General features: G+C 38.5%; 1 protein-coding gene across 5 annotated transcripts in view; it reads right to left on the reverse strand.

Annotated features, from left to right (window-relative positions):
- Positions 1 to 22,876, reverse strand: part of STK39 (serine/threonine kinase 39) — a 145,494-nt gene that overhangs the window by 48,787 nt on the left and 73,831 nt on the right. For all 5 annotated transcript variants that reach the window (XR_014492836.1, XM_083365609.1, XM_083365608.1 and 2 more), the window contains 2 exons: positions 19,980 to 20,028; positions 19,807 to 19,872 (listed from right to left, as the gene is read on the reverse strand). Coding sequence is in view for 4 of the 5 variants with exons in the window: in XM_083365609.1 (XP_083221735.1) it covers positions 19,807 to 19,872; positions 19,980 to 20,028 (115 nt within the window). In the remaining variant the exon portion in view is untranslated. The remainder of the gene's footprint in view (positions 1 to 19,806; positions 19,873 to 19,979; positions 20,029 to 22,876) is intronic.

Here is a 22,876-nt window from a genome sequence, read left to right on the forward strand (position 1 = left end):
ACAAAACCTACCTTTGTCGGCAGTATAATCCATAGTGTAAAATCATGACGTATTAACAACTCTGAAATTAGTACCCGATATTTCTGTTTACATAAACACAACTGCATTTTTAGAAATTGATTTTAGCAAAAGAACCCAAAGGGACAGTCTTCTTTGGAGCTGTCAGGGCTCAGCGGAAGTGCCGATCAGCTGGAATGTTGCAGCATCCCCAGGCTCTTGTGATCTACATTCAGATACTGGGCAACTGATTCATATTTATGACGGTTACAGTGTCCCAGGGTCATGTGAAGTGACCAAAACCTGCTGCAACTATCCAGCAGACGGGGGGGGGGGAATAAAACCCAAACAACCCCCCACCCCACCCCCACTGCCAATCCTCAACAGAAATGCTCACAACAATGAAAACCTCGGACAGGAGGAAGAGCGCCACCAGGTGGGCAGGCAGGTGTCTTGCTCGGTTGTGGCTTGGGAGGCACTTTTTTCAGTGCCACTGTAACTTTGAACAGTCCCTAAGTGAACTGTTGTAAGTCGAGGACTACCTATACTTCCATCACTTTTTTCCTTTTTTTGGGGGGGGGGGTGTCATCAAGTTTTTGAAACCTTGCTAGATGACTGGTGGTACTCGGATGTTGCCATATCCTAAAAATGGTACAATGGGTGAAAAGGCTGAAAAGCCCTGGTCTAGTTTTTGGGGTTTTTTGTGTTTTTTTTAAAGGATCTTGCTTCAAGAAGATTTTGGTGAGCATTTTGTTTTTGAAATAGTAACAGGTGAAGGTAGGAATTTATACTAGGAATTTGATTTTGTTTTTAGTCTCCTGTCTTTTATTTTTCTGTACAACTTACAGACTTGAGTGTTCAGCTGCAGCCTTTATTCTTACTTCTGGCTGTGTACAAATACATTTTTTTAACTATGTAATAATTATTTGACGCCTCTCCAGATTCTTCCTGTAGATTCTGGACAAAATATAAAATTGTAACAAATCAGCGCCATCTTGTGGTTTGTTCGGGGCATGTCTTTTCCATTTTCTGTTTTTGTAAAGCTCATCAGGATCTAAATAGTTCTGTAATCTATCTCCTTCAATCCTGAACACTGGCATTTTAATATTTAAAGATTAAATGAGTACTTTATATTTTATTTTTTATTATTAATGTTTTACTATGTGGAGAGAAGGGAAATTGGGAGTATTTTCCACAGTGAGGAAGAATTTCTACCCTTCACAGCCAGGAAATGGCATTATAGATATGACTGCACTTTAGGCATTCTGCCCTTTTAATCATCATGAAATTAAAAAAAGATGTCACAACTCCATGCTAACTGAGGTATCCCCCAGAGCAGGGGTCTCTAATCTGTGGGCTGCAGCCCAGTAGTGGGCCGTGGCCTCCTCCCTCACTTGCACTAGCACTGCGGGCGCGGGGCGAAAAAACGACACTGTGCCTCAGGGTGCAAAAATGGGATGCCGTGCTACAAGGCACAAAAATGGCACGCTGCCATGCCTCAGGGTGTGAAAACGGGCCACTGCAGCGCCTCGGGGCATGAAAATGGGCCGCCACTGTGCTGCGGGGTGAAAAAATGGGCCACTGCTACATTGCGGGGCGCAAAAACAGCTGCTGCCATACCACGGGGTGCAGAAACAAGGCGCTTTGCCACACAAGAACAGGGCAGGGCTAGTGAGTATCACACAGGTGCTAGCCCTGCCGTTTGCGACACGTGCTAGCCCCACCCTGTTTGCGGTATATGCTAGCCCTGCCCGGTTTGCAGTGTGTGCTAGCCCCGCCCCGTTTGCACACACGCATGAAAAATGCTTCCCCTTCCTTTTTCCTCCGGTCTGCCAACCGACAAAGGTTGGTGACCTCTGCCCCAGAGGACAGGATGTAGTAGGAGATGGACTAGAAGGTGAAGACTTGAGGGCTCCTGAGAGAGGGGACCGGACCCCCAACACTCTATCCTGCTATATAAGAGACCTTTTGGTCTCTATGAAGGATTTTTATTAAGTGCAGGCATAAGGCATTTAACATGTATGTATGAATGTACATATGTGTATAGATGTATACAGAGACAAGTTTACTATAAATAGCTAAAAAAATTATATTGACGCCTACTCACTCATGACGACTCACTGCAGCTTACAGGAAATAAAAAGACCATATAAAAGAAATAAAAATAATAAAAAATAAAAATAGTAAAATAATAATAATGTTGGATTACAAGCCAGGAGACTGTGAGTTCTAGTTCTCTTTTAGGCATGGAAGCTGGCCGGGCAGTTTTGGACCTTTCCAAAGTTGAATTTTTCAGCCTTAGGGAACTGAGAAATTGAGAAACATCTACCTATCAAACCACACTGGACCACCATTGTATGTTGCCATCCATAGTTTTTGATGGGAAGGCCTTCCTTCCTCCTGCAGTGGATGTACTACACAGAGAGGCACACAAAATACTGTATATATCACTAGACATAAAAGTCTAATGTACAAGTAGCTGTCATTTACTGACCACAATTGGATCCCGCCCCTCTTTCACTAAGCAAGTCAGTCATGAATTGAAAAATGTGACAGTGGCCGTTGTCATTAAATGAATCACCACGAGCAGTTAAGTGTGATGTTACACGACCATGACTTGTGATTTCCTGCCGGTTTCCCCACTGACTTCCTTATTGGAATCCGGCAATGAAGGTCGCAAATGGCGATCAAATGACCATGGGACACTATGACTATCATAAATGCTCATCATTTGCCAAGTGCCTGAATCACAAACAAGCAAGCATGAGGAAGCTGCAACAGTTGCAAGTTCAAGGATCCATGTCCTTTTTCAGTGCTTGTGTAACTCTGGATGGTTGTTGAACAAGTGGTCCTTAAGCAAGGACTACCTGTAACTTATTTTGCAAGGAAACACGTAACAAATCTTGAAATGTCTTGCGAGCTGATACTTGGCCTGCATTTGGATAGGAAACTATCAGGAAATCCCAAGGCAGAAAAGTAGTAGAAGAAGTTGAAGAAACATCCCTTGAGAAGACAATGGCAAACCCCAACACCAACTCAATACTGTTCCATACTGTTGTCAAAAAAACCAACATCAACTCAAGGGAGACTTTTTTTTTAAATCCCCAGTCGTAGTCTAATATTCTAACCACTACGCATTAGGAAACACAGACCCACTTTTGCCACACTTTCTCTTCCTTTGTTCTACGAAAATCTACTATCAGAGTCGGGCTAAACTATGTCATGTTGTGTACTACAATTAATATTATTGTGGCGGGGGGGGAAGCAGAACTTCTAATTTTGTTTCTTTTATTTCCCCTAAACCAGGGGTGTCAAACTCAATTTCATTGAGGGCCACATCAGCATTGCGGTTGCCCTCAGGGGGCCGGGTGGGTATGGCCAGGGTGGGCGGGGCCTACTGGGTGGGAGTGGCTAGAGTGCATATGGCCTACTGGGTGGGCGTGGCCAGCTCTACATCGTTCGCATCAAGGGTGCCTATGGGGGCCTGGGCAGGAGTGGGACAGATCTGAGGGTCTCTGGCAGAAGGAGGGTCTCTGGGCCAGGGCCAAGGCAGTGGGGGCCGTTCTCTCACTGTTTCCAGGATGGCTTCGCGGGCCACATGAAACCACTTCGCGGGCCGGATCTGGCCCCCGGGCCTTGTGTTTGACATGTCTGCCCTAAACAAAAGGGTTGCTTGAAAAGCCAAATGATTTCTAAATAAATGAGGGAAATAATCAGAATTTTCAATCTTAGAAAGACAAATTAACGTACGGTAAGAAAAGAGACAGGTCATATATATTATATACACACATACAGATCATTAACAAGAACACACACAGGTGAAAGAAATGGGGCAAGAATGGCTGACATTAAACTGTACCCAAACCAAAACTCTTGTGTTTGTGTATGTGTGCAGGATCAACAAGCAACGTGCCAGAATAGCACAGTGGTGGAAGAAGACAAGATGAATGTCAGCTGTAAACAAGAGAATGCAGGACAAAGTAGAGGATAAAATAAACAGTGATGGAAAGAGGCAAAAAGCAAGGTGACCACAAGAAAACCCAGTTCTGCTGGATGTGGATATGTTTTTGTGGGGTTGCCCCCACCCCAGAATTATTCTGGTTGCAATTCAAGAAGAAGCTAGAAGATGGAGAAATGTTCATGCCTTATACAGGGGGGAATATTTTTGCTAATGTGACCGGCACCAATTGAGAATAGCAATACTAATAAAGATAAATCCATCTAAGTGTAAAGCTTTTTTTAAGCATGGAAAATATAATAACAAGCCACAGTAAAAGCAATAGCAACTATGGATGGTGAAATAAACTCATTCAGACTTAAACCACTAGAATTCAGTTTAAAGTATTTGCAAATTGATGTCATTACTGCACTACAAACAACTCATCAAATATTCATTTGTTCGGTTATAATTGAATTACCATAAAAGATGTTTATAAAAATGAATATTATCCCATTTAATTAAGACTTTTATGGAGAACATTTATGGGGAAAGAAGAAAAACGGTTTAAAAGAGGTCCTTTCACTTTTACCAAAGATTTTTTTTATTGAAAAGTTTTAAAATACATTTTTAAAAACATAAACTCCCTCCCTCCCCCCCCCACTTTCCCACCCTTCCCCTCCCTCCCCCTGACTTCCCAGAGCTGAATACAGGGTATAAACTTTGACCAACTTAAGCTAAAATATGCTAACCAACTAAAAAAAGACACTTCAGATTCTATCGCACTTTAACTCCTCTTAACATAACTAAATAACTAAATAATAATAACTAATTAATAACACATCATATAATACTAATACTTATTCATATACTAAATGAAACTTTCTAGTCCCATATTTATTCTGAATATAATCGATCCATCTTCTCCATTCCAAAATATATCTCTGTTGCGAGTGTTCTTTCAAATATGCTGAAATCTTTGCCATTTCCGCCAGGTTTGAAACTTTTAAAATCCACTCTTCTATAGTAGGCAGTTCCTCCTTCTTCCAATATTGCGCTACCAAGAGTCTTGCTGCCGTAATTAAATGTAACATCAATTTAATACCTATAACAGTACAATCTGTAATAATACTCAACAGAAATAACTGTGGAGAAAACCTTATCTTTTTCTTAAATATCTTCTGCATATTCCACCAAATTTTAATCCAAAAAGCTTTAACTTTTTTACAAGTCCACCATATACGATGATAAGTTGCATCATCACAACCACACCTCCAACCTTTAGGCTGATAATTCGGATACATACATGCTAATTTTTTAGGATCTAAATGCCATCTATAAAACATCTTGTAGAAATTCTCTCTTAAATTTTGTGCCTGTGTAAATTTCACATTTCTGACCCTATCTTTTCCCAGATATCCATCGCTATGGGCTCCTGAAAATTCTGGGCCCATTTTATTATGCAATTTTTAACAAGTTCTGTTTCTGAATCTATTTCTATCAGTGCATTATATATCCTCCTTATATAAGCTGGACTTTGATCTCTTATTTGTTTATATTTTCTATTGCATGTTTAGGTATTGCCCAAATTGGTATTTTATAATTTAGCTTATGTCGATATTTTTTCCAAACTCGCAACAGGGCATACCTTAATATATGTGTCTTAAAAATATTATCCACCTTCTTATCATACAATAAATATACGTGCCAACCAAATAATAAATCAGATCCCTCAATATTCAGTAATCTCCCTTGTGTTAAATTAAACCAATCACTAATTGATGATAAAGCTGCAGCCTCATAATATAATTTAAAATTGGGCATTTTAAGACCACCACTTTCACGTACATCTTGCATTATCTTAAATTTTACTCTTGGTCTTTTCCCTGCCCAAACAAATTTATTAATACCTTTCTGCCATTCTTCCAAATTTGAATCTTTTTTGAGTATAGGTATCATTTGAAACAAAAATAAAAATTTTGGTAAAACATTCATTTTCACTGCTGCGATTCTTCCCAATAAAGACAATTGTAATTTTTTCCAACTATCTAACTCTTTTTGTATTTTTAACCATAACAGTTCATAATTATTTTTATATAATTTCACATTTTAAACTGAAAGATATACCCCCAGATATTTAATCTTTTTAACTATTTCAAATCCTGTTAATTTTTCTAAGACTACCTTTTGTTCTGTGGTCATATTTTTAGGCAATATTTTAGTTTTTTGCATATTTATCTTAAATCCAGAAACTTTTCCATATAACAATATTATCTCCATCAGGTCTACAACCGACAGGTTGACTTAATGTAATAACCAGGTCATCCACAAACGCTCTCAGTCTATAATCTTGATCTCTTATATTAATTCCCTTAATTTTATTTGAATCACGTATCTTAATCAATAATATTTCCAGTGTTAAAACAAACAACAAAGGTGACAACGGGCACCCCTGTCGTGTACCCTTTTCAATATTACATGCTTCTGTCAAACTACCATTAACTATTATTTGAGCTGTTTGCTTCTGATATATTGCTCTAATAGGTTGTAAAAACTCATCCCCAAACTCCATCTTCTCTAATACTTTAAATAAAAATTGCCAATTCAATTGATCAAAAGCCTTTTTAGCATCCAAAAAGATTAGTGCTGCAGAGACCTGGTTATTTCTCTCCAAAAATTCCAATAAATCTATGTCTCACATTATTTTTCATTTGTCTACCACTTATAAATCTGTTTGATCACTATGAATCATTTGCTGCATAACCTTCATTAATCTATTTGCTAAAAAATTTGCAAATATCTTATAATCAGTATTCAAAAGCAATATTGGTCTGTAATTTTTGGTTTGGGTAAGATCTTGATCTTCCTTTGGAATCAACGATATAAAAGCTGTTTTCCATGGAGGCACTTCTCCAGATTGAATTGTTCTAAATAACTCTTTCAGAGGTTCCACCATTTCTAACTGTAAATTTTTATAATAAATGGCAGTCAAACCATCTGTTCCTGGAGCTTTACCCACTTTTAATTGTTTAATTGCCCAAATAATTTCTTCAGCATTTATCAATTGATTCATCCCTTTCCTCTGCTCTTGTGTGAGTACAGGGATATTCACTTCTTGTAAATATCTATCTATATCTAAACCTTGAATTCTATCCCCGGCATATAACTTAGAATAAAATTCGACAAAAGCCCTTTTAATATAATTTTGCTGAAACATCTCTTTACCCTTATATATCTTAATCTTCTTGACCCTAGAAAAAAATCATTAGTAGTTAACACAAAATCAATCCTAGAAAAGGATTGATGTCGATCAGAAAAAAAGGTAAAATCTTTTTCTTCCAAATTTCGTTCTCTCCAAACATCTCTCAATTCCAAATCATCTTTCATCTCAAAAAAAGATTTAGGCAATCTGGCATGATTCGGAGTACTTTTAAAAAGACCTTTTTTGTCTTTCTGTGCATCCAAGACTCCATTCCAATCTCCCATCAAAATACATGATTTACAATCACATTGAATTATTTTATTATGTAAAAATTTATAAAATTGTCCTTGTTGTTGATTAGGTGCATATAGTCCAAGTATTTTCTTGCCTTCTATTAAAAGTTCAATTATAACATATCTTCCTTGTTTATCAGCTTCAATTAAATTGGCTGTTAAATTCTTCTTTACATAAATAACTACTCCATTTTTCTTATCTAAAGCAGATGCACTAAACTGTACACCCAGTCTGGAATTTATCAAATATTTTTTGTTTGATATACGAATGTGCGTTTCCTGTAAGCACATAACATCATTTTTAAATTGTTTCAAATACTGAAATACTTTCCTTCTCTTTTGCGGGGAGTTTAAGCCATTAACATTCCAGGTTAGAAACTTTGTCGCCATCTTTTGCGACCTGAAGCTTTTGGAGCGCGTCTTGCCAAAACCACAAGCACCTGCCTCTTCAGTCTCGCTCCTCCCACTGCTTCACTATAAGTAGATTCTTGAGATATAATTGTGGATTTCTGTTCTTGTTCTTGTTCTTGTCTTATACGTCTGGTTGCAGCCCGCATCATTCTTTGTTCCTTAACCTCTTCTAACGATGCCTGGGGCTGCACAGTTTCCGAAGTTTGCTGAAGTTCTTTAACCATCCACGAAATGACTTCTTCATCTCCCTGTGTACTCTCCATTTGTGTCTGTCGCCCTCCATCTTCCTTCCTTCCTTTAAATTCTGGGGATGGCGGAGAACCTGCTTTCAATATATTAGAATAAAAGTCTCGTGCCTTCAAAACTGTGTTGAGACGGTATCTCGTGCCTGAATAATTCACCACCAAGCCTATTGGTATCTCTCATCTGAACTGAAGCTGACGTTTCTTTAGTTCATCTGCCAAAAAAGTAAATTCTTTCCTTCTCCTTAAAATTCTTGGTGGAATTTCTTTCAAAATTAAAACTTCTTGATCAGCAATTTTATATCTATTGTGATAAAAAGCTTGGATAATCACATTTCTGATCGATCTCTTTGTAAAATAAACAACCACATCTCTAGGTAGTTTCCTTTGCCTGGCAATCCAAGAATTAACACGAAATATTTTATCTATATCCCTTATAATTTCTTCCGCTTGACAGCCCAAAATCAGTTCCAGGGCTTCTGCCAGTAACACTTTCAAGTTTTCCTTTGGATCCTCTTTCAATCCTCTTATCCTCAAAGCAAACTCCATATCTCTATATTGTATCATAACCACCTTGTCCTCAGTCTTATCTATTTTATTTTCAGCTTCTGAAATTTTAGCATCCAATCTCAAATTATTTTGATATACCTCTTCCACACATTCATCCAAACGCTCAATGCAAACTGCCAGCCCCTGAAAGGCCACTAAAATGTCCTCTCGTATTTCTTTATTCTTCTCATTAATAAGTTCAGATATTTGCTGAAAATGATTTTTAAAGCATCTTGTAAATCTTTTAATGTTAATGCAGGTGCAGGTACCACAGGGGGTGGCATCAGTGCCTGTAATGAAGAATGTTGAACTGGTGATGCACCAGTACTTCTACGAGCAGAAGCTTTAGCTGATTTAGAGGCCATTTTAACACCCAATTAATCTTTGTTGCGCACTTTCACTTTTCCACTCAGCTTGCAACTTTGTTTCTCCCCTATTAAATATACAAATCCTTAAGTTCACTTTTAAACCAATTTCAAATATTTTGTGCAGAGTGACTTTAAAAAAACCGATTTCTTCCTTCTCAGTCTTTAAATTTTATAATATATTCCTTGTCCTTTTATTTTTCACTAACAATTCACTCCTGCGCCATCTTTCTTCCTTTCTTTTAGTATAAACCGGAGTTAAAGATCATATACTTGCTGTTTCAAAATTCTCCTGCACAGCTCTGCCTGCAGCCAAGTAATCCAAAATACAATGTTGATTGCAGGGATGGTTGCAGCGTCCTGCTCTGTTCCAAAGCCTTGGAACTGAGAAGTCCCCGAGTCCGGAGCTAATTCAGGCTACGGGGGGGGGGCCTCTCACCCTTCAACCCTCAGAATAACAATTCTAGGGGTCTAGGGGAGCTCTACCCCTACCTGAATGCTCCCCCTCCCCTCTTTTCCTGAGGGGGGTTTCCGAACCGCAAAACAGATGATTGTCGCTGTTTTCGTGGTTCAACGGAAAACAACGGGGCTGACGGTCAAAACGGCCGCCATCAATGGAGCCTTGCCACCCGGAAGTCCCCTACCAAAGATATTTTTATGAGCTACAAAAGGGTACGCGAAAGAGGGTTCTTTAATGCATACATTTTACTGCATGTTACTACATGTGGCAATCTTTGATTTCAGACATGAATTTGAGATTTTTTTCCTTTACTCTGTAAAGGAAGAAAGAATAGCGAGGTATGAAAAATACATTGTAGAGCTTCCTCTGTATCCTGCTCATCATTAATGACTACAGGAGATAACTTTTGAGTAAATGGATCCCGTGCCTAATTCTTCTGCACTCAGAATCCACTTGTGATATAATGTATGTTGTAACTATCACATCTTTGGGGGGGGGGGAAATCATGTTATTGTCTATATTCTCTTTCTACTCATTTATGGACCTCTAAAAGGAGGATCAGAAAACAAATTACTAGCAATAGCAAAACTAAGAAAAAGGAAAACAAGTTCCCTAAAACAGACAGAGGTCGCCAATCTTTTGGGCACCAGGGACCCATTCCGTGGAGAGATTTTTCCACGGACTGGAGTGGGCGTGGTTTCATGTACTCTCTGCATTCCCATGGATAGGCTTTGCTTGTTTGTGCAGATCAGTTTCTGGCATGCTGTGGCCCAGTGACAGTCCACAGACTGGGGGTTGGGGACCCCTGCCCTAAAACATAACTGAACAACCGAAAACACCCAATGATGTAAAATCAACAGATTTTTTAAAAAAGGCAAAAAAGTTCTAACAATTGCCCACTGTCCTCTCAAACTAGAAATGTAGAGGTGGGGACCATCAATATACAGAAGTATAGTCCCCTACAGTCTCTCCTCAAATGTAGAACACAGATATTAAAAATTCAGCCATATAGAGAAAATAAAATGGTGATTTCTCTTTTTTTCTCATCTTTCTCCCCACTTCCCCACCAACACCAATCACAGCTACTTTCACAAAAAAGTTGAACAGTATTTCGCAAGCCTCAACTTCTGATATCATTCTTCCTGCAATGACCAGAAAACAATGATAAAAAAAATCTTTTTCATAGTTTCACTCTCCATGCTGGCTAAGTAATTCAGAAAGATGCCCTAGTCGTGCTATTCCCAAGCCACTGAGACATGTACCAAAGTAAAAGGTACACAGACCTGGTCATTTGTTAATATGGCCTCAATCCCAAGCAACCCGATACTGCACATTTTTCTAAGAATACCTGAAAATGCTGCCACACCGGTTTTCACCCTTATAACCATTGCAGCATCCAAATGGTCAGGGTGATCAAAATTCAGGAGTTTGGCAACTGGTGTGTTATTTATGACACTTCTACTGTCATGTGACAGTCTTGCTTATCATTTGTGGTCATAAGTTGAGGGTTACTTGTGATTTATTTTCAGCAAACAACTTACTGGGAAGCTATTCCTTCTCTCAGAGAGGGCATTTTATCACTTTTCACTCATTCATTCATTCATCTCCCCCCCCCCCAACAGCTTCATTTTAGCCACAGAGCAGCATAATTGTTCAACCCCACCATTCTCAGAATCCTGTCTGCATGTGGAGCCAATTGGGAGGGAAAAAAATATTCCCCAAGTAGCATATTCCATAAATATAAAAGAACCTGCACAAAGCTGTTAAGATAAAGTCAGCAGGACTTGTGTTATTGCCTTGAGATTCTCCGTAGAAACCTTTGAATATTTCAGAGATAACTATGCTATAACTAGTTACCGAATTTGTTTTACGCAGTTTGTAGCGTGCAAAATTCTAATATATTTTAAGTTAAACAGGTGCAAATAGTCCTCAACTTAAAACCATTTGTTTAGCAATCGCTCTAAGTTAAAACAGTACTGGGAAGAAGAAGAAAAAAGACTTAACGGCCATTTTTCACACTTACGATCGTTGCGGCACCCCCGTGGACGTGTGATCAAAATTTGAACACTTGGCAACCGGCGTGTATTTATGACGGTTGCAGCATCTTTTGCGACAAGAAATATCAATGGGGAAGCCAGATTCACTTTACAACTGCAGTGATTCACTTAACAACTGTGGCAAGCAAGGCCATAAAATGGGACAAAACACGCTTATCAACTGTCTTGCTTGCCAAAGGAGATTTTGGGCTCCATTGTGGTCCTAAGTCAAGGATTACCTGTGCTGAGGATTCAACACAGAACTCTACTCACCTGCATAACAGACCGCTAAAATGGAAGCTGTTTCCAACCATAAACTCAGCTAGAACTAATAACAGACTGGAAGTCCTTCAGGAAACAAGGAACGTGATCCAGTGTTCAGTGGATCATGAAATGGTGCTGACTTGAACAGTCTGTCCTATTCAGAGGGCATTGCTGAAAAATACGAATAATTCACATTCTACTTTTCTACCTTATGTAAGAAACTGCAAGTGTAGAACATGCTAGTTTCATCTTTTTCATCTTCTTCTTCTTTTTTTTTTTGCTGTTATTCTCAGTTAAGGAATTTAACAGTAATAGCAACCGGCGGTAGTTTTTGTTGCACAATACACAACTGCAATTACACAATTTTGGCACTCAACAGTAAGACTACTTTTTAGATGCAGTAACTAATATGATATCCTCGACTGTTATATAAGCAAGTTATGCATAAGATAAAGCTAGCAGGATACGGCAAATAAAGACTTTCTCTTTATCCTACTAGATTAAAAAAAAAGATGCCCTTAACTACTTTCCTTAACCATTTCTCCTGCCTTCAAGCACTTATCCCTCCAAAGGATTACTATATTTGCAAGATAAGTCAACACAGGAGACTGGATTTAAAAAGGGGAACCCTATAGAGAATTGAGTTTTCCATTTTTCTCCAACCACAAGAACTTAAAGCCTGAAAAAAAGAAGCCTAAAAGACTTCAAAGTGGGCTTAGACATGATGTCTTTAAACTTTTCCCTCTAGTGACAACTATAATTATGTCTGTGTTTATGTGTCTAGGGGACGCGGTGGCTCAGTGAGTTAGGACGCTGAGCTTGTTGATCAGAAGGTCGGCAGTTTGGCGGGTCGAATCCCGAGTGCTGCGTAACAGAGTGAGTGCCTGTTACTCGTCCCAGCTTCTGCCAACCTAGCAGTTCGAAAGCATGTAAAAATACAAGTAGAAAAATAGGGACTACTATGGTGGGAAGGTAACAGCGTTCCGTGCGCCTTTGGCGTCTAGTCATGCCGGCCACATGACCACGGAGACATCCTCAGACAAGCGCTGGCTCTTCGGCTTTGAAACGGAGATGAGCACCGGCCCCTAGAGTCGGAAACGACTAGCATGCATGTGCGGGGGAACCTTTACTTTACCTTTACATGTCTATGCTAAACATAACAAAAATGACATTATGGGCTTCAGTGCTTACAGCAAATGCACAAGAAAAGGAAAGGAAAGAAGAGATGTACAAACAGTCTATAAATTCCCGGCTCCTAACTTTAGTTTATGTCAGGTCTGTAACTATTAATGATAAAATAACTATTTAGATAGTTATTTTAAATTGACCTGCCTAATATAGGTGTTTTGCTCATGCTGCCTCAGTTTGGTGTAATCTTTGAGGATTATGGAAGAAAATCGCTGAGCATAATTAAAAATACGTTATTCTGCCAAGTGAAATAATACTTAACAACCCATGTGCACAACTCCAGAGGAGTAAACTCTTAGTACATAAGTCAAACTCTGGAACAGTCTTTCCCTAAAATGGTACCTTCCACACGTGGGTGGAGATTATGGAAGTTGGTCCGACATATCAGGCTGGCACATTGTTGGGAAAAACCTGTCCTGAATATACACAACTAAGAGATCCATGTTAAAACACAACATATCAAGGACAAATCACAGAATTCATTTTGAAAACAATTCTCAATGAAAAAAATCTCCCTTGCAACTCTTAACAAGGGAGAGCTGTTAGTACAGTTACATGACCCAGCTCATCAACACGCCTTTTGGCATTAAATATTTGGTATTCTATAATGTTATTAAATGTATTCAGCATCTTCTGTATTATTACAATGTTGCTTATGAAATAGTACGCAATAGGTAGGATTAAAAGCCAGATCTCATTGGCTAATTACAATAGGTTTTATTAGTTTTATTAATCTTTTTTTTTTCAGAGAAAACATTATTGTATTTAGGAATGTTCAAAAGTCATATCTCAAGAAAATAAGAATATATGTAGAAGAAAGTACTTAAGAACATAAATATTTATTGTATTTATGTAATAATTTGGCTATGGGGCCTGACATTTTGTACAGCCTATAGAATACTTGTAAAAAGAGCAAATCTAGAATAAAATGTTAATAGTTTTATCGATTACTAAGAACATTTCTCCCTTTTAGCATGAAATATATAATTCTCTACTCTTAGTATATTCTTATACAAATATTATTACTAGCAAATGTGCTACTGCCATCTGCTGTATATTTTAGGAATAAATACAGAAACAATTCACGGCAACAAATGCATTTCTCAGGCCACTGATGAATCAGTCATTTACAATTTTTAAAAAAGAAATAATTCTGTGCAAATAGAAATTGATAAGGCAAGTGCATAATACATAATGATTACCAGAGCTGTCCTTCAAATGTATTGACATATACTAATGTTAAGCCAGAGTCTTGAATCAATGAATCAAAAAAAATGTTAAAAAGTTAGACAAAATTGTTAGCTTGTTTTGCCAAGTTCAGTTGAAATATTCAAAAAAAACTTGGGCCTTTTTTCCTCCATGAAAAAATGAAGCACATTGCTTATATATCTTTCCAACAGAAACCTTGTAGGCTTGCAAGTACATAATGCGCTCGTGACCTCTCGTCTTGATTACTGCAACGCTCTCTACATGGGGCTACCCTTGAAGACCACTCGGAGGCTCCAGCTGGCACAGAATGCAGCCGCGAGAGTTGTGTCGGGGGTCTCCCGATACTCCCGTGTTACACCTTTGCTCCGCGAGCTGCATTGGTTGCCAGTTGTCTTCCGGGTGAGGTTCAAGGTGTTGGTAATGACCTACAAAGCCCTCCATGGCATGGGTCCAGAATACCTTGGGGAGCACCTGCAGCCGGCGTCAACTTCCCTCCGCCCAGTACGCTCCCACAGAGAGGGCCTCCTCAGGGTGCCGCCGGTCAAAGAATGCCGACTGGTGGCCCCCAGGGGGAGAGCGTTCTCTGTGGGTGCACCGGACTTATGGAACCATCTTCCGGTAGAGCTCCGGATGGCGCCCGACCTCCGCTCCTTCCGGCGCGACCTTAAAACCCATCTCTTTAAGGAAGCGGGCCTGGCCTGATGGGATGGGGTGGGTTTGTTATTATGACTTTAATTTTAAATTTGTACTATTTGTACTATGGGCATTGTTTAATCATGTTTTAATAATTTTAACTTTTGTATTTGTCTTTTACGTATTGCCCTGTTAACCGCCCTGAGTCTCTTGAGAGAAGGGCGGTATATAAATTAAATAAATAAATAAATAAATAAATAAATAATACCTACTCAATCAGGTCTTGTATTTATATTTATTGTGCTTGTATTTTATTTACATAGGTCAAGACACTGATAAACATCTTAAAATTGGAAAAGAAAGATTTGAACAATGCACAGTGCTTGAGCTGTGCAAAGAACTCAATAGTAGCCTTTTGCAAAGCAACCTAGTTGAGCAAAACACGCTTCCGTGAAATTCTAAAGAAGCTGCACCTCGGAAGGACGAGACTTCCACTGAGACTACCAGCCAAGTGAATTGGCCTCATGCACACATACACAGATGTGCACACACATATACCCAAAGAGCCAGAGTCAGTTTTCAAAGTAGCCTTTGAAGATTTCTAAAGGAGAAGCTTGCTTTAAAGTTTTTGCATTTTATAAAGGACCTCTTCTGAATATGCTGCATAGCATAATACCGTCACTTTATCCTGGTAACAGAAGGCAAAGGGGAACCTTTTTCCCCCCCTAATTTCCAACGGAAATAAATATCTATGTTAAAGGATAACTTTAAAAATGTGTTTTGAACTAGGGGAAAAAATTAGCTTTACTGATATGAAACAGAATTGAAAAGCCTAACTCACTCAATTAAAACCAGAATTTTGCAATATTTGTGGAACGGTTCTGCTTGAGACCTTTGGAACTTCAAAACTGGCCTACTAGCTAGCATTTAGATGGGAAAGAGAAGTATTGACGCGTTTTGGCTTTCAAATACAGGATGACTGTACTAAAAAAAATTAGGATCAAGCAGTGTTGTTTAGCTGTGGAAGATCCAGTGTCAGCTAAAATCCAAATGTAGTTTGGCGAACAACCCTAACCATACATTAGGAATCTGTACCTACTAGCTATATGAAAAAAACAACGGGCAATCCACTCCATCTAGTGGCTGTTCCTGAAGAGCCTGAATTCCTGTCAGAACAACACTTGAGTAAAATTTGCTACCGGAATGCTAAGGACATCTGTTGCAAAGAAATCTACTTGAAGAGCTGTCAAAAACAATTCAAACCAGTTTGCAATTTCCACCCCCAACGTCACAGGCCTAGCAAAGAAAGTCACCTCAAGCTAGATTTATTATTTATGGCCTTCGTTAAAAAGGTATGACCATAAGTGATGTTTACACTCCTTCAGTGTTAAAAAAAACAAACCATCAAGGACTTCCCCTGATCACAAAGCAATGGGTTGGGGGAGGGGGGCATGAGGTATTTTTCTATCACAATGATGGTCAAAAATACCAGAATCCACCCTGATTTTAATTTTTTTCTGTATCCGTTTTTGCCAAACAAACACAAGGGCTCAAACCAAAAATGACTTGAATCAAAAGAGTCCTAAGAGGGGAATTCTGGGAGTTGTCGACATCTGAAGAGCTAAATTAATATAAGATCTCCCTCTTCCAGTCTCTGTACGAAAGAATGTAGACCTGCCCTTGAAAGGCGCAAAGAACCATTAACGGAAGGCAATTGTCAAGACATAGTCCTGAGAAAGTGAAAAATGTGACAAACAAATTTAAAATAGCCCTGTCTTGATTTTATTTGGTATATAAGAGAATAGAGTAAAACTGTGATGAGCTTCCAAGATTTTGTTACTCTACCCTACAGGGAGTGCAGAATTATTAGGCAAATGAGTATTTTGACCACATCATCCTCTTTATGCATGTTGTCTTACTCCAAGCTGTATAGGCTCGAAAGCCTACTACCAATTAAGCATATTAGGTGATGTGCATCTCTGTAATGAGAAGGGGTGTGGTCTAATGACATCAACACCCTGTATCAGGTGTGCATAATTATTAGGCAACTTCCTTTCCTTTGGCAAAATGGGTCAAAAGAAGGACTTGACAGGCTCAGAAAAGTCAAAAATAGTGAGATATCTTGCAGAGGGATGCAGCACTCTTAAAATTGCAAAGCTTCTGAAGCGTGATCATCGAACAATCAAGCGTTTCATTCAAAATAGTCAACAGGGTCGCAAGAAGCGTGTGGAGAAACCAAGGCGCAAAATAACTGCCCATGAACTGAGAAAAGTCAAGCGTGCAGCTGCCAAGATGCCACTTGCCACCAGTTTGGCCATATTTCAGAGCTGCAACATCACTGGAGTGCCCAAAAGCACAAGGTGTGCAATACTCAGAGACATGGCCAAGGTAAGAAAGGCTGAAAGACGACCACCACTGAACAAGACACACAAGCTGAAACGTCAAGACTGGGCCAAGAAATATCTCAAGACTGATTTTTCTAAGGTTTTATGGACTGATGAAATGAGAGTGAGTCTTGATGGGCCAGATGGATGGGCCCGTGGCTGGATTGGTAAAGGGCAGAGAGCTCCAGTCCGACTCAGACGCCAGCAAGGTGGAGGTGGAGTACTGGTTTGGGCTGGTATCATCAAAGATGAGCTTGTGGGGCCTTTTCGGGTTGAGGATGGAGTCAAGCTCAACTCCCAGTCCTACTGCCAGTTTCTGGAAGACACCTTCTTCAAGCAGTGGTACAGGAAGAAGTCTGCATCCTTCAAGAAAAACATGATTTTCATGCAGGACAATGCTCCATCACACGCGTCCAAGTACTCCACAGCGTGGCTGGCAAGAAAGGGTATAAAAGCAGGAAATCTAATGACATGGCCTCCTTGTTCACCTGATCTGAACCCCATTGAGAACCTGTGGTCCATCATCAAATGTGAGATTTACAAGGAGGGAAAACAGTACACCTCTCTGAACAGTGTCTGGGAGGCTGTGGTTGCTGCTGCACGCAATGTTGATGGTGAACAGATCAAAACACTGACAGAATCCATGGATGGCAGGCTTTTGAGTGTCCTTGCAAAGAAAGGTGGCTATATTGGTCACTGATTTGTTTTTGTTATGTTTTTGAATGTCAGAAATGTATATTTGTGAATGTTGAGATGTTATATTGGTTTCACTGGTAAAAATAAATAATTGAAATGGGTATATATTTGTTTTTTGTTAAGTTGCCTAATAATTATGCACAGTAATAGTCACCTGCACACACAGATATCCCCCTAAAATAGCTATAACTAAAAACAAACTAAAAACTACTTCCAAAAATATTCAGCTTTGATATTAATGAGTTTTTTGGGTTCATTGAGAACATGGTTGTTGTTCAATAATAAAATTAATCCTCAAAAATACAACTTGCCTAATAATTCTGCACTCCCTGTATAACAATAAAAGAGATTTTTTGGAATCCCTGAGGCTTCTGTTTCTTGACCTTGTCTCCCTGAAAGAATTGGCACATTCTCTCACATAGACACAGTGCAACATAATAGAAAAGGAAACGGGGACTAGCTGAAATCAATGCTATATAACTGTGGTGGCGAACCTGTGGCACGCAGAGCCCTCTCTGTGGGCACGCGCACCGTCGTCCCAGTCCTAGGGCTTTAGCTGGGTTTTATAAAACCTTTTCGCTTTAGGCCTCCGCTGCTGTGTGCAAAAAAAAAAAGGCTCAATCAATCAATCAATTTCAACTTCTCGTGGGGAAAAAAAAGATCTCGCAAAGTTGGAATTGATTGATTGAACTTTTTAGTCCCACCCAGTCTGCCGGTACCATCGCAGCCAGGCCCACCCAATGGGCCACAACCACCCAATGGGCCATGCCCACCCGGCACCTGATGATACATAAGTGGGTTTTGGGTTGCAGTTTGGGCACCCGGTCTCTAAAAGGTTCGCCATCACTGCTGTATAACATGCCTGTTTTTGACTAGATGAGTTTTTTACTAATTGTTCAAATATATGCACAACCATTCTCATTATCCCATATGATTTCCATTTTGACTGAAGCTGCCAAGATTAAAACTAAACAGGTTAGAGAAAGTTAAACAAGACATTATCACTCAGCAAGAGATGTCAATATTGTTTAGTTGTGGATCTACTTACAGGTTGAGGTTCAATTAAATCTTGCCTTCTTTTGACTAGAATTCGAGAGAAGAATAATCTCTGGACCACTGTACTATTTTTCTTAACATGAATGTGATGTTGTTTTCTTGATTGAAAATGCCACAAGAGCTTTACACCGAAAGAAAAATTAAAACCCGAAGTCCCAAAAGAAAATCTCATTCTCCCAAACCTTAAAGTGGATCTAGAAGAATAGCTACATGTATTTCACTACACTGTTTGTATACTAACTTTTTATTCCACTGAATATAGTCAAAGGAGTTAACAATAATTAAACTATGAAAAAGATGAATAATCAGTGCTAAAATTGGGTTGGCAGTAATAAAGATCTTCTAGAAAATCCATCCTCATCTTCTTTGCTTTTTCTCTTCCCACCAAACATATAAATACACTATTGTTACTATACCACTATACTGAATAACTATGCCAATACAGTACAATAAAATCTTTTGCCTAAACTGCCAAGCTTAAGCAAAAAACAACAACAATCAGAGTAACTCACAAGGCCTCAATTCTTCTATACTTAGCATAGCAATTCTATGTCTCTACAGCAGGGATGGGAAACCTATAATTCACCAGATGTTCCCATAGAAATTTGTAAGGAATAATGGGAGCTGTGATTCAGCAACATTTAGAGTCACAAGTTCTCTATGCATTCAGGCATGGTAGCTGTCCAAATGCTGAAGCGGGAGCTCAAGAAGAATTCTCAGAAGAGTGTAGCTGTCACAGATTGTCTGCCTTTTAACAACACTATAATCCACAGCAATGATCAGCAGTATGTCCATATAACTGTGACCATGACTTTGTTATGCATTAATTTCCAAAAAATTTTTTAAAAAAAAAACCAGTTAAAGGCAATTACAAGGACCCTTACCTTTTTTGCCCTCTGTGCTATATCAGGTGTTTTTGTAAGTAGTTTTTCAATCAAGTATTCTCTGGTCTGTAAAGATCAAAATTGTTATAATTAAGTCCAGCCTCAAGAAGCAGAAGCAGAAGCATTCATACTGATCTCAAAACAGGATTTACTTGCTGACTAAAATATTTTACCTTTGCTTTTTGGAAGAATTTACATTTTAAAAGTTCTGCTGCAGTAGGCCTAAAAGAGAGATTAAAAAGACAATTAAGACTAGCATTCTAGCATTGTGTTCATCGACCACGTCTACTGCACGTTATTCAGAACATTCACTATTCAATATCCAGTGAAAAGTATTAAGAATGTATGTAGAGTTCAATATCCTATGTTTTTCTTTTTTTAAAAAAAAGATAATTACACTTTATATATAAGATCAAAATTTACTAATATAATCCATATTAAAAAGTTGTTTAAACAATTTATTACAAACTATGTCTACTGTTCCCAGAAGCCCTGGTGATGCCATGGTTAAAATGCAGTATTGCAGGCAAACTCTGCCCACAGCCTGGAGTTCGATCTTGATGGGGTTCAAGGTTGACTCAGCCTTCCATCCTTCCGAGGTCGGTAAAATGAAGATCCAGATTACATTGTAAACTGCCCAGAGAGTGCTGTAAATTTCTATGGGGCAATATATAAGCCTACATGCTACTGCTATGTAGACTCATTCCTTTGAGAAAAATTCATACATTCATAAAATTCACACGCTATAAATATAAATCCAATGTACTGTTTTGTGTATTAAAAATAAATGAATCATCTCCCAACCTATTTACAGATAGTAAAAATCTCAGTTTAATAATCTTCATTTAATACATTTCAGATGCAGTCGATAACATTTCCATCCAACTGTCACTCTAAAACTATGGGCATTCAGTTGCATCAAAAGTAGTCAAGATGAGGCAATCTGATTTACATTTAAGGTATTTATTTATCTGATTTTATCCCACCTATATTATTTTTATAAATAACTGAAGGCGGCAAATATACTTAACACTCTTTCCTCCTATCCTCCCTCCAACAACAACCCTGGGAGTGTTGACACATTTGCATAAGTTTTATAAATATGCCATTATACCAATAATTTAAATCACAGGCACCTCTTTCTGAATTAGTTCATTAATCAAAGATTTGCACTACTGAAATTTAGTTGTAATGATATTCTGTTAGCAACAGAATCAATATCAACAATAAATTCAATCCTATTCAGTATCCCACTCCACCTATGCTATGGGAGCTAGGAAATTCTTTCACTGGAGATTGGAGAGGCAGGTTTACTGCTATAGATGGTGAAGAAAAAAAATCCAGATTTAGAATAAGTTTGTTTAAGCCATTTCAGAACTAGCCCAACTCTGGATGTGAAGAAGATGCTTATCTCACTTTGAGAATTATTAAATTCTTATTCTATCTAGAAATCATCTGTATCAAATTGATAATTTGTCTATTAGCATAATAGCAATTTCAGTTCTGAAAATAGCATCAAAAACAGTGTAGACCAACACATTGGTCCATCATTGCTAAATGACAGTATGAAATATCTGACATAAGCATAACATAGGAGCAGAAATCCTCAATCATCAACACCTCTCTTTAGCTCTTTAAGTAAGACTTCAACATAGCTATCCAGAAGTGGGTGGAAGAATGGACTAACTCTAATACATAAGTAACTGAAAAATATTTGTAAATTGTAAAAAATATAATAAACTATTATTTTAAGCATTAATTAATATAACCCTCCATCCATACTTCTTGGCTAAAACAGAATCAAACTTTTTATCCAAGAACTATTTTCAATCCAACTTCATTTTTAAAAATAAAGCATTTAGAGCCTCTCTTCCCAGAGCAAGTATAGATTGCAGATTCTGAAAAAGAATCAGCTTAATTTTGATCAGTCTTACATAGACCTCAGCAATTGCACCATCTAGTGGCTAGAAGATAATGCTGATTTGTTCTTAACTGGCCATGAGGGTGGGAGAGAGAGAGAAAGGATGGGGAAGATAAAACATTATCTAGGACTTTGATGCAGTTAATAGTCTGAAAGAAACCATTTCACACCATATGATAAGTAATGATGTTTCTGATACGTAAAATAGAATTGGAAATCACTTGTTCATGTTAGCAGATTAATGAATACACTGCTTTTGGATTTCAAATAAAAAATTAACAAGCTCTAATAAATAAATGAAAATGGTTAGCATTATAGTATTTATAGTTTTTCCCCCCTATGTTATTTTTTAATCCTATGTTGCAATAAGGAGCCATTGGTGCAGTTGACATCTTAACAAACACAGGTTCTCTAAAACATTTCAGGCTGAAGTACCAAGAACATTTTACCTCTGGCCAAGAGGTAAACCTTTGCTTAATGCACGTGCCCCAGGGATCTAGAGTTAATGAGACATAGCGAAAGGCAAATTGTTTAAAAATAGTTTGTCAAGGATCTTCAGAGTCGAATCAATTTTCCCAAAATGTACATATAGCATACACTTAAAACATATATAGCAGAAGAGGTAATCTAAATTATTCAGTTCTACCAGAGAAGCTATCTAAAAAAGGTGTCTTGTTTATTATTATTTTCATCTGAAATGCACCAATGCATGTCAAAAACAAAGTTCTTGCAGCATAGCTAGTAAACCAACGGAACAGCTTTTGGGTCTTTAAATGCAGAGATACAGTGACGTCCAATAAAGCCAAGTTCAGAAATACACTCCCCCAAATAAAAGAGGCAAGAATTCCCCAAATTCTTTTCCAACAGCATAGAGGATTTTTTTTCCCCATTTTTCATACTCTTTTATCATCTGTTCCTCTAGCACAGGGCTGTCAAACTGCCGGCCCACAGGCCGGATGCATAATGCCAAAACCGCGCCCACCCCATTGCCGGCAATGGAGAAAAAGTCACGATACGTCGTGAAATTGTCACGTGACGTTGAGAGTTTGACAGCCCTGCTCTAGCAATTCCAGACCCCTTTGGTAATCTGATGTGATGTGAAGAGACTGGACAGCCATTTGTCTGACATGGTATAGGGTTTCCTGCCTG

The sequence above is a fragment of the Vipera ursinii genome, assembly GCF_947247035.1.
Source record: "Vipera ursinii genome assembly, chromosome: 1".
Lineage (NCBI taxonomy): Eukaryota > Metazoa > Chordata > Lepidosauria > Squamata > Viperidae > Vipera > Vipera ursinii.